Raw genomic sequence first — 13,101 nt, 5'->3', positions numbered from 1 at the left:
CAATCAAACATATCCATTTCTGACTTATTTTTTCTCAATGGGGAAATGCGCTCCTCGACACACTCTCAATGCAAATTTCAATAAGTGAAGTGTTTTCGAGCTATCCCACTGGGCACACACTAGTTGAATCAACGTTGTTTCCACATCATTTCAATTAAATTATGCTGAACCATAATGGAACATATGTTGAATTGTGCTGTAAAATGGTTAGGACTCCTGGACATACCTCTTCCTGCATTATTAAACTATAAATCTCACACCGCTGTGCTGCTAAAACACATCTCAATCTCTAGCCATGCCTCTTCACCATTGCAATAAAACATACTGTCTCTCCAGAATACAGAAACTTCCTCAACCCCTATCATCATCAATACAACATACTGTCTCTCCAGAATACAGAAACTTCCTCAACCCCTATCATCATCAATACAACATACTGTCTCTCCAGAATACAGAAACCTCCTCAACCCCTATCATGATTAATACAACATACTGTCTCTCCAGAATACAGAAACTTCCTCAACCCCTATCATCACCAATACAACATACTGTCTCTCCAGAATACAGAAACTTCCTCAACCCCTATCATCATCAATACAACATACTGTCTCTCCAGAATACAGAAACTTCCTCAACCCCTATCATCATCAATACAACATACTGTCTCTCCAGAATACAGAAACTTCCTCAACCCCTATCATCATCAATACAACATACTGTCTCTCCAGAATACAGAAACCTCCTCAACCCCTATCATCATCAATAAAACATACTGTCTCTCCAGAATACAGAAACCTCCTCAACCCCTATCATCATCAATAAAACATACTGTCTCTCCAGAATACAGAAACCTCCTCAACCCCTATCATCATCAATACAACATACTGTCTCTCCAGAATACAGAAACTTCCTCAACCCCTATCATCATCAATAAAACATACTGTCTCTCCAGAATACAGAAACCGCCTCAACCCCTATCATCATCAATAAAACATACTGTCTCTCCAGAATACAGAAACTTCCTCAACCCCTATCATGATCAATACAACATACTGTCTCTCCAGAATACAGAAACTTCCTCAACTCCTATCATCATCAATACAACATACTGTCTCTCCAGAATACAGAAACCTCCTCAACCCCTATCATCATCAATAAAAAATGCTGTCTCTCCAGAATACAGAAACCTCCTCAACCCCTATCATCATCAATAAAACATACTGTCTCTCCAGAATACAGAAACTTCCTCAACACCTATCATCATCAATACAACATACTGTCTCTCCAGAATACAGAAACTTCCTCAACCCCTATCATCATCAATACAACATACTGTCTCTCCAGAATACAGAAACTTCCTCAACCCCTATCATGATCAATACAACATACTGTCTCTCCAGAATACAGAAACCTCCTCAACCCCTATCATCATCAATTAAACATACTGTCTCTCCAGAATACAGAAACCTCCTCAACCCCTATCATCATCAATAAAACATACTGTCTCTCCAGAATACAGAAACCTCCTCAACCCCTATCATCATCAATACAACATACTGTCTCTCCAGAATACAGAAACCTCCTCAACCCCTATCATCATCAATAAAACATGCTGTCTCTCCAGAATACAGAAACTTCCTCAACCCCTATCATCATCAATACAACATACTGTCTCTCCAGAATACAGAAACTTCCTCAACCCCTATCATCATCAATACAACATACTGTCTCTCCAGAATACAGAAACCTCCTCAACCCCTATCATCATCAATAAAACATACTGTCTCTCCAGAATACAGAAACCTCCTCAACCCCTATCATCATCAATACAACATACTGTCTCTCCAGAATACAGAAACTTCCTCAACCCCTATCATCATCAATACAACATACTGTCTCTCCAGAATACAGAAACTTCCTCAACCCCTATCATCATCAATACAACATACTGTCTCTCCAGAATACAGAAACTTCCTCAACCCCTATCATCATCAATACAACATACTGTCTCTCCAGAATACAGAAACTTCCTCAACCCCTATCATCATCAATACAACATACTGTCTCTCCAGAATACAGAAACCTCCTCAACCCCTATCATCATCAATAAAACATACTGTCTCTCCAGAATACAGAAACCTCCTCAACCCCTATCATCATCAATAAAACATACTGTCTCTCCAGAATACAGAAACCTCCTCAACCCCTATCATCATCAATACAACATACTGTCTCTCCAGAATACAGAAACCTCCTCAACCCCTATTATTATTCTCATCTACGGAATTCCCTCTGCCAACATTTTCATCCAGTGTTAAAATGTTAATTTCAACATGTAGTGTTTTTTAACCCTTGTAATAAGAACATGTGTTTTCACGTTGGTGACACTAATAATTCAAAGACAGTTATACTGTATTAAAGTGACCTGCTACCCAATCTCATCTCATTTGAAAAATAATAGCCCATCTCAAATGAGCATTAGCGGTGCGTGGGTAAAATCACTGGGGAAACCAAGCCAGAAAAAAATAAACCATATTACAACCTACGTGTTGTGAAAATTGTGTTGTTTGCTATAACCTGTTAGTCCATATGCCTTGCCACCATGATATATAAGCCTAAGACCGAGACAATAAGAAGACACAGTGGCAAAAACCGGAGAGCAACCACTGTCCGGTGAAGTCCACAAAGCATATTGCATGCAATAAACAGTTACAAGACCTACAGCATGGTCAAGCAAGTTAATGTTTCCGACATATTCATACTACAAAACAACTGTTGATTTAGAACCACGGAGAGTTACCGCAAGTTGCAAAGAAAACAAGAGCTGCCTCCACTATTTCAGTCCAATTTCAACTTCAACATTTCAACATCATAAAATCACCTATGCTTAGCCTAATACAGTGACAACTTAAAGATACCCAAAACTATTTAGTGCAATCAACGTAAGCTAAATATGATGTGGCTGTCCATGGTTCTGATTTCTGTATGTGTGTGCGTGTGTGCATGCGTGTGTGTGTGTGTGTGTGTGTGTGTGTGTGTGTGTGTGTGTGTGTGTGTGTGTGTGTGTGTGTGTGTGTGTGTGTGTGTGTGTGTGTGTGCTAATGTGTGTGTGTGTGTGCGTGTGTTCGTGCAAGTACAAAAAACATGTTGACTCACCCTACTTGCAGAGAAACGCCAATGACATCCTCCTCTCTTTTATGTTGACGAAACGGTCTCTGACTCTGTCATACAGTACATGCTTTTTATTTTTTTGTCCTAAGCTACCTGGCTAAAATGCTTGCTCTTAGCCTAACTTCCATTCATGGCAACGATGAGCCAGCTAGTTAACATGAATTAGCCTTCTACATCTAGCTACATACTGAACTTCCATCCTCTCAGGCCAGGGTCACAATGTATGAATTTATGGTTGGATCAGAATCACCGTTATAATCATTGGCCAGCATGGAGAATTAAGTAAAACCACAGTCCAAATCTCTATCTCCATCCATGGCTAATTTAGGAAAGGGACAATTTTAGCTAGCTAGCGAGCCACCGGAGAACAACACAATGAGATGCAACAATTCAAGTTGTTTCTGTCAATGACGTTTGGCTCTCGATGTGATGTGATTGGAGTGAAGCCAAATCCAAACTGGCTTCCCTCAACACATATTTTTGGTGCACCAGGACCATTTTTTATTTGTATTTTGTTTTATTTCACCTTTATTTAACCAGGTAGGCCAGTTGAGAACAAGTTCTCATTTACAACTGCGACCTGGCCAAGATAAAGCAAAGCAGTGCGACACAAATAACAACACAGAGTTACACATGGAAAAAACAAACATACAGTAAATAACGCAATGGACAAAGATCTATATACAGTGTGTGCAAATGAGGTAAGATTAAGGAGGTAAGGCAATAAATAGGCTGTAGTGGCGAAGTAACTACAGTATAGCAATTAAACACTGGTGTGGTAGATGTGCAGAAGATTAATGTGCAAGTAGAGATACTGGGGTGCAAAGGAGCAAAAAATACAGTATGGGGATGAGGTAGTTGGATGGGCTATTTACAGATGCGCTATGTACAGGTGCAATGATCTGTGAGCTGCTATGACAGCTGATGCTTAAATTTAGTGAGGGAGATATGAGTCTCCAGCTTCAGTGATTTTTGCAATTCGCTCCAGTCATTGGCAGCAGAGAATTGGAAGGAAAGGCAACCGAAGGAGAAATTGGCTTTGGGGGCGACCAGTGAAATAGACCTGCTGGAGTGCGTGCTACGGGTGGGAGCTGCTATGGTGACAAGTGAGATGAGATAAGGGGGGGGCTTTACCTAGCAAAGACTTATAGATGACCTGGAGTCAGTGGGTTTGGCGACGAGTATGAAGCGAGGGCCAGCCAACGAGAGCATACAGGTCACAGTGGTGGGTAGTATATAGGGCTTTGGTGACAAAACGGATGGCCAGGTGATAGACTACATCCAATTTGCTGAGTAGAATGTTGTAGGCTATTTTGTAAATGACATCGCCGAAGTCAAGGATTGGTAGGATAGTCAGTTTTGCGAGGGTTTGTTTGGCAGCATTAGTGAAGGATGCTTTGTTGCGAAATAGGAAGCCGATTCTAGATTTAATTTTGGATTGGGGATGCTTAATGTGAGTTTGGGGGAGAGTTTACAGTCTGACCAGACACCTAGGTATTTGTAATTGTCCACATATTCTAAGTCAGAACCGTCCAGAGTAGTGATGCTGGACGGGCAGGCAGGTGCGGGCAGGTTCGGGCAGCGATCAGTTGAAGAGCATGCATTTAGTTTTACTTGCATTGAAGAGCAGTTGGAGGCCACGGAAGGAGAGCTGTATGGCATTGAAGCTCGCCTGGAGGTTAGTTAACACAGTGTCCAAAGAAGGGCCAGAAGTATACAGAATGGTGTCGTCTGCGTAGAGGTGGATCAGAGAATCTCCAGCAGCAAGAGTGAAATCATTGATGTATCCAGAGAAAAGAGTCGGTTGTTGAGCTCATTCACAAGTTGAGCTCACTCAGTTTAGCTCAATGCTGATTGGCTATTATTTTTTTATTTTTTTTATCAAGGGAGGCCAAATGCTCACTGGCTTCCCTTGCATTCAATGCTATGGGAATTAACAATGTCATCTTTTTGATCAGACAGTATCAAATAGATGGCCAACACATTTAGCAACAGGGGCGCTGTTTCGCTCTCTGGATGCGTTCTTCGGTGCGATACATTCAACCTCTTACGAACTGAAGAAAAATCATGAAACAGAAAAACGAAAGATAAATTATTTAATTTTTATTGGTACATTTTTTATGCTTCCCTTGGCATCCATGAATACTGCAAATGACCTAACACTGCAAACTACCTAACGTTTACGGTAACACAGTAGTCAACAATCTATATTGCACCATTGATCCTTCACTCATTTGTGATTGCCTGTGTTCAGGCATTGTTGCACAATTCATAACATGTCAGTTGGATTGAAATTTGCTGATACAGGTTGAAAGACCAGACTCCAGGTTCTGACAGGGAATGTGTTGTGTCTCAGGCTACCCTCGTTACACAGTGATTGGGGACCACAGTACAGGGGAACACCACCTCCGGATCCAACGTGTGGAGCTGATGGATGACGCTGTCTTTGAGTGCCAGGCAATCCAGGCAGCCATGAGGTCCCGCCCTGCCAGACTCACTGTGCTGGGTAAGTGAGGATTACATTTACACACAAATGCACACCACACATACATGCATACAGTAGACAAATGTACAATAATGTGCACAGAGAAAATGGCAATAGAGGCAGGCAGTGACTTAGCAGCCACCTCAAACCAACCACAATATCATATCTGTAGTGCTTCTCCCTTCCCTCAAAACATTCAAAATCCACTAAATCTGTGTACTGAATCAATGATCGTGCCAGAAAAGCCACAACTTTGTATAAGCATAACAGCAACTTTCAAGATAATGCTACAGCAAATAGAAACAATACAGCATCACTAAACTTTGCCAGTCCCTAATGTTTTTACTTTCATTTCCTGCTACACTCCCAGCCGTCTTCAGTGTTAATTCTGAGAGGCTACTGGTTCTTCATTAAACTTTATTGGGTTATCATTCAGTTTTGCCAGTTCTGCCTTATTGGGCAGCATTAGTAAAATCACTGCTCACTCTTCTCTATCTCCTCTCTCTGCCCTCCACTCAGTATACCCTTCTGCTGTGGAGGATGATGGGTAATATGAGGGGGAGCTGGAGTAAATGACAGAGCCAGAGAATAAGGGAGAAGGACTGAGGGGAGAGGAGGAGGGAGAGTGGGAGGTTGTGGAGCAGAGTATCCTCACACGAGAGACTGATCCAACGTATTGATCTCCGCTAATGAAAAGTGAAACTAATGATCTGGAGGCAGCCAGAGAAAGGAGAGAGGGAAGACAAATTGCGACCCAACATCTCTCACTGCCGCACCCCATGCAAATGGTTATGAATGAATAATTACGAGTTCTTTACTGAGAGTCAAAGGAACTATACCCCTTCCTACCCTCCACCCATTCAAAGTTAAGTTTATCTTCCTCCAACCCCACCGTTCAAGCATCTAAGTAGTTTGATCAAGGCCTCAAGGATAGGAGAAGGGTATGACACACTAATGATTTAGGAATCATTGCTATACTGTACCCTCCATTTATTTGTGGTCTCTCTCAACTGTCTCTGTCAACGGGACAGTTGTAAATCATGCAGCGCCTTGTGTCACCATTGCAGATTTTAGAGAAACAACAAATGTCGGTACATATAAGTGTCTTGCATCGGCCGAAAGCTTAAATTCTTGTTAATATAACTGCACTGTCTAATTTACAGTAGCTATTACTGCGAAAAAATGCCATGCTATTGTTTGAGGAGAGCTCCTAACAACAAAACACTTTTTCACCTCAATAGGTTTTATAAATTCACCTCTGAAGGTGAAATGTGCACTTGCATTTTGAAATCTTGCTCTGATTTATCATCCAAAGGGTCCCAGAGATAACATGAAGTGTTGTTTTGTTAGATAAAATCATTTTTCATATCCTAAAAATGTCCATATAGCATGCACGATCGATTTTGAATTCCCACTCGTTCAATTTGCAAAGAAAGGAATCTGTGAAAATCTCACCCTAAATATTGTTTCAATCAGTCAACTCGCATTTGTATGTATTCACCAGAGATCCTAGAACGTAACGAGACTTCACTATATCATTAGGGTTGTAGTATATCCTATAAGTCACCATATTTGGTCAGAGAGCTATGCCTTCATGGCACGCCGATGATGCGGGCGGTCTTCACTTGAACGACTCTAACTTTGTCAAATAAGCACCAATTGGGGTCAAACAAACCATGCATCTGTCGTAAAATGTAGCTACTAACCTTGTACGACTGCATGCCTTTTCATTTTGGACAAGAATTATACAAATATTCAGAGTTATGAAGTTATGAAAACTAGTTGTTTTGCAAATGTTGAACTTATAATATGGCTACAAATACTGGGAAAGCTAAATCAAAGTCCAAGCATACAGATTTGACGATATTCTTGCAGAAAAATGTAATATGAATGTGAATGTCTCCTTCACGATTTGCCCAAATGTACCTGGGTGACTTCACACTAAATGTCATGTAGCTCGCTCATACTTCATGTTATCCGTCTGAAACGTTGGACATATGCTGCTGCCATCTTTTGGACACCATCGGAATTACAACCAGAGTGATGGCTGGCACAGGGACCTTTCTGCTGCATTTCAAAGTTGGTGGTAGAAAACAACATGTTATTTTTTTCTTTGTATTTTCTTCTACCAGATCTATCATGTTATATTCTCCTACATTCAATTCACATTTCCACAAACTTCAAAGTGTTTCCTTTCAAATGGTACCAAGAATATGCATATCCTTGCTTCAGGGCCTGAGCTACAGGCAGTTAGATTTGGGTATGTCATTTAGGCAAACATTTTAAAAAAGGGGGCTATCCCTAAGTTTTTTTAATTTTATTATTATTGTTTTTTTAAATTTTACCCCCTTTTCTCCCCAATTTTCGTGGTATCCAATCGCTAGTAATTACTATCTTGTCTCATCGCTACAACTCCCGTACGTGCTCGGGAGAGACGAAGGTCGAAAGCCATGCGTCCTCCGAAGCACAACCCAACCAAGCCGCACTGCTTCTTAACACAGCGCGCCTCCAACCCGGAAGCCAGCCGCACCAATGTGTCGGAGGAAACACCGTGCACCTGGCCCCCCGGTTAGCGCGCACTGCGCCCGGCACGCCACAGGAGTCGCTGGAGCGCGATGAGACAAGGATATCCCTACCGGCCAAACCCTCCCTAACCCGGACGACGCTAGGCCAATTGTGCGTCGCCCCACGGACCTCCCGGTCGCGGCCGGCTGCGACAGAGGGTGGGCGCGAACCCAGAGACTCTGGTGGCGCAGCTAGCGCTGCGATGCAGTGCCCTAGACCACTGCGCCACCCGGGAGGCCGGCTATCCCTAAGTTAATTGAATCTTGATGATAGTGTTGCTTGGGGGCTTGCTCAACATTGAGTTTAACTAAAGCATTATTTTCCTGTGCAGTACACTACCGTAACAGTTGATACACTACATGACCAATAGTATGTGGATGCTGGACTTGCTTCCATTCAGCCACGAGATCATTAGTGAGGTTGGACAATTAGGTCTGGCTCACAGTCTGCGTATAAATTCATCCCAAAGGTGTTCGAGGGGGTTGAGGTCTGGGCTCTGTGCAGGCCAGTCAAATTCTTCCACACCAATCTCGACAAACCATTTCTGTATGGACCTCGCTTTCTGCATGGGGGTATTGTCATGCTGAAATAGGAAAGGGCCTTCCCCAAACTGTTGCCAGAAAGCACAGAATTGTCTAGAATATCAGTGTGCAGTAGCGTTAAGATTTCACTTCACTGGAACTGAGGGGCCTAACAACCATGAAAAACAGCCCAAGACCATTCTTCCTCCTCCACCAAACTTTACAGTTGACACTGTGCATTCTGGCAGGTAGCGTTCTCCTGGCATCCACCAAACCCAGATTTGTCCGTCGGACTGCCAGATGGTGAAGCTTGATTCCACTGCTCCAGAGTCCTAATGGCGGTGAGCTTAACAGCACTCCAGCCGACGCTTGGCATTGCGCATGGTGATCTTAAGCTTGTGTGCGGCTGCTTGGCAATGGAAACCCTTTTCATGATGCTCCCGACGAACAGTTCTTCCAGAGGCAGTGCTTCCAGAGGCAGTTTGGAACTCGCTAGTGAGTGTTGCAACCGAGGACAGACGGTTTTCACGTGCTACGCACTTCAGCACTTGATGGTCCCACTCTGTGAGCTTGTGTATATATAGGGTACGTTTCTAACCCAAGCCTGTTGAGCTGCAGTCACATTCACTAACAATGTAAAGATGGCTACTTAAAGGAAAGGGCTGTTTAAGCCCCATTAAAATGATTAATCATCAATAAATGAGGGGAGCCATTTGTCTCTATTCCTCTTTGGATATTTGAGGGTGAAACACTTATCATCCTTTCTCATAAGCCCCGCCATAAGATGTTGTTTAGTCCCCTGCCTAGCTGGCTGACTCATGAATACATTGTGAAGGAGGGCCCCCAGGCAGTCACACATGCAAGGTAATGGAATAAATATATGCAAGCCTCGTGTCACTGCAAACTCTAAGCTGTCAATTACCCGCCAGTGGTGACAGTGTGTCTATCGACTCGGAAGACAGTGACTGTCCGTCCACAGAGTGGAACAGTCTCCATTCTCTCCTACCTGACTGTCAAATGAATCTAAAATCATTCCCCTACTCTCTCTCTCATCAGCCAATATCTGTTCCAGCTCTACTGTGTTCTATATCAAAGGGAACTGTTTTCTTTATGACTTTGCTATTTACAGAAAAAAGTCACAGATTTTGAGTTTTTTGTCACTCGATATTCTCACATAAGATTGGTACTGTGTCCATTTGTCCATTTATTACAGAAAGCCTTACAATTATAGTCTTACAGGCAATTACCAGTCCATTGAATTCATACACCTTAATGATGTTCCAATACAAAATCCTTGAAATACCCAGAAAAAAGTAAAAGGATACACAGTCTCTAACCTGACCGTACTCCTGTTTTAACATTAGCAAAACATTTGTGGGGGAGTTTGGAGTGTCTTATTTGAGTAGCATTAGGAGTAAAAAGTAAGCTTATCAAATAAATGCGTTATGAGGAAAACACCATAGAGGAATGAAAAGGGTCGTCAATAATGTAACTAGGCATCACCTTCCCTCCCCAGAAACGTTTCTCCTCTGGAAAATTGTCTTTGAACTTTGAACCCCATATCTGATTGCAGTCATGGGATCCAGGCTGCAGCCATGGAGCCCTGGAGGCCAAGATGCTTGAGGTTTGGTGAATTAGGCATGAAGGTCAAGAGTGATCTAGGGGTTATGGTCTGGGGGTAGTCCTGAGGCTAATTATATCCCCTTCAGCAAGGTAGCAGGCATCCAAACCGATGCCTCAATGTGTTAACCTAGGGTAGGAAAGAAGGGGGAGGCATGGGCTCTCTGGAATAAGGTCTCTCCCTTTAAACAGACCTGTGAGACCAGGTACTCCTTTGTAAGATAAATGTGCACCATTTACCATTTAGCGATGGAGAAAAAGTTATTGCTGCTTTTTTACAGAGTAGGCCTACACTGAGTGATGAGGACTGCTGTTGATTCTAATGTGACTTTTGGAGAGCTCATTGACATTCATCCTCTGACAAGTATTCTAATGAACCTTCATTCCTCATCAATCACTTATGTTGATCGCTTTCCTTTGTTGTTACTTCCCGTTCCTCGCTAGGTCTTGCTTTTTAATGCCGTAGCCCTCTGTGATTACAACATTTGATGCACTCCAAGATGAAGAACGACATTTAAGGCATGCAAAGTAATGCCACAAGGCCCTAATAAATTCAGAAGTATTCTCTGGGAAGTTATGTTTGATACTGCCCATTTGGAAATATTTACTTTGCTGCAGATTAACTCCACAGACAATACGAGGGCCAGATCTGTCCTCCGTTTTTCATTTGCTGTCAAGATAATTATTAATTAGATTCACACTGCTACGGGAAGATCAAGTTTCCTTAGCATGGAATCAAATAACGGTGAATAGCAGGTCTTAGAGCTGAAGTGTCCCTGCCACTCTTCTGCCCTTGTTTGTAACTTTAGAGAGCATCCAGAGGCTCACCGATTATTCACGTTTAATTACAAGAGTGCAAGATGTGAGATCTGACAAAACACTTCCTTCCAAAGGGCTAAACATTTGTCTTTGGAGCAGCCAAAGACAAGTAAGGGCACTCAGCTGTGTTGAATTCAGAGGCAAAAATCAAATTTTCCAAGAAAGCTTGTTGTTTATTATTCTCTGGCTGGTCTAGCCTTGCACAGTGCCAGGGGTCATGGTGTGCCTCGCAGCACAACGTTGGAAGGGGGTAATCTAGTTATATCTAACTGTGCACAGATAGTTTGCTTCCCAGTGTCCTATTTTTACTGCTTGGAGCTCACATCTAGTCTTATGTCTAGTTTTTCTTCCTGTGGTGAAATTATTGATTGTCTGTTCAACATGACCCTTTGTTATTTTTACTTTACAATCCACCTCACCCTCTTGTCATTCCTTTGTCCTCCGAAAAAGACTTGTCCAGTCAGGGGAGGGAGCCAGTGACTTACTTGACTCTAACACACCTTGGAGAGTGTAGGTCATCCACTAGATTTTTCCAATAGTGGTGGAGCAAACAATACTGCTCTGCACTGCAGGGTCTTCTGATGAATAAGTACTCTCTCTACTGAACTGCATCTAATGTCAACTTCCAAAATCTTCCGTCATATGTTTATTCTATTACATTGCATTTTATTTTACTTTAAAGCAGTGATAGACAAAGGGGGAAAAAACACAATCATTTAATGAAAAAGTGTCCTTCAACTGTAGTTGTTGAAGGTAAAACTGAATTTTGTCTCGCTCAAGGAACTCTATTGAAATCTCGACACTAAACCGAAGGGCAGCTTCATAAGGAACATTGTGTTTTATAACAAGACACAAACAAGAAGCAGTAATTGTTCCTCGGTCTCCTGTAGTTCAAACCACTGAATCCCACTTATGATTTATGGAATCATGCGTTTCAAAATAGATGCACTGTATGAAAATAGAAAGGACACAAAGTATATGCTTGTTAAAGAAGCACAAGGGGTAGAATGCAAGTTGATTGGTTTCCAGTAACAGTCACGACTGGAGCAGTATTTCCATCGGCAACACTTTTACCGTTCCAACTAATTAATGGAAGTGGTTTTATGCACTCCCCAGCTCTCTCTTTCTCCCTTTTTCTCTCTCTCTCTCTGAATGTTTCTACTTGACTGTGCATGCCAAAATTGTAGTCTTGAAAGAAAATGTTGAAACACCTCATTAAGCAGTTTAAGTGTGCTAGTGTTCTGTATGTAACCAATTTATCTCTCACATAAGTCAATTTGGCTCTATCCAAGAATGTCCACTGAAGTAGGGCCAGATCAGAACCCCTGATCAGCAGTCATTTTGTTCGAAATATGGCTCTTCCATTTACATTATCCTCCGAACACTACCCTGATTTACATTAAAGTACATTACTTAGATCTAAGATAAAGAGAACATCTATAATATCACTGACTCTATGAACAGCTGTATGTTAATACCCAACAGATTGCAGGTAAGACATGCTTTTTTGGTTTGAGTGTTTTAAAAGGGAGGGGTACTTTTAAACACACACACAGCTGTGTTTTGAAATCTTTTCAAATCAATATGACATGTTCAGTAATAAATGATCATAACAAAAAGCGATTATTGACTTAAACAAATCTAGAACTGGAAGAGATGAGAGATTGATTGACACTCTATATGGAACAATCCATTTCGATAACATTTAATGTGAAGGTATATATTAATAGGAGTCTGATTTTACATTTCATGCAAAATGACAGCCACATTGCTACAGAAACGAACAAACACACACACACAAACACGGCAATGTCAGTGCCCTCCCAATCTGTTGAGAGCAACTTTAGCGCTACACATCGCTGCTCTGTGACGGAGCCATCTCTACACGCTGCTGACAGCTCTGGCATCTCACCACTCCTC

General features: G+C 42.0%; 1 protein-coding gene across 5 annotated transcripts in view; it reads left to right on the top strand.

The window, feature by feature from the left end:
• The window catches only part of LOC139548137 (kin of IRRE-like protein 3), a 219,043-nt gene that overhangs the window by 128,799 nt on the left and 77,143 nt on the right, over positions 1–13,101 (top strand). For all 5 annotated transcript variants that reach the window (XM_071357551.1, XM_071357553.1, XM_071357552.1 and 2 more), the window contains exon 3: positions 5,528–5,677. In XM_071357551.1, the coding sequence (XP_071213652.1) occupies positions 5,528–5,677 (150 nt within the window). The remainder of the gene's footprint in view (positions 1–5,527; positions 5,678–13,101) is intronic.

This window comes from Salvelinus alpinus, chromosome 21 (genome assembly GCF_045679555.1).
Source record: "Salvelinus alpinus chromosome 21, SLU_Salpinus.1, whole genome shotgun sequence".
In the NCBI taxonomy this organism is placed as follows: domain Eukaryota; kingdom Metazoa; phylum Chordata; class Actinopteri; order Salmoniformes; family Salmonidae; genus Salvelinus; species Salvelinus alpinus.
The sequence above is the reverse complement of the archived record's forward strand: the minus strand, read 5'-3'. Positions and strand labels throughout refer to the sequence as shown.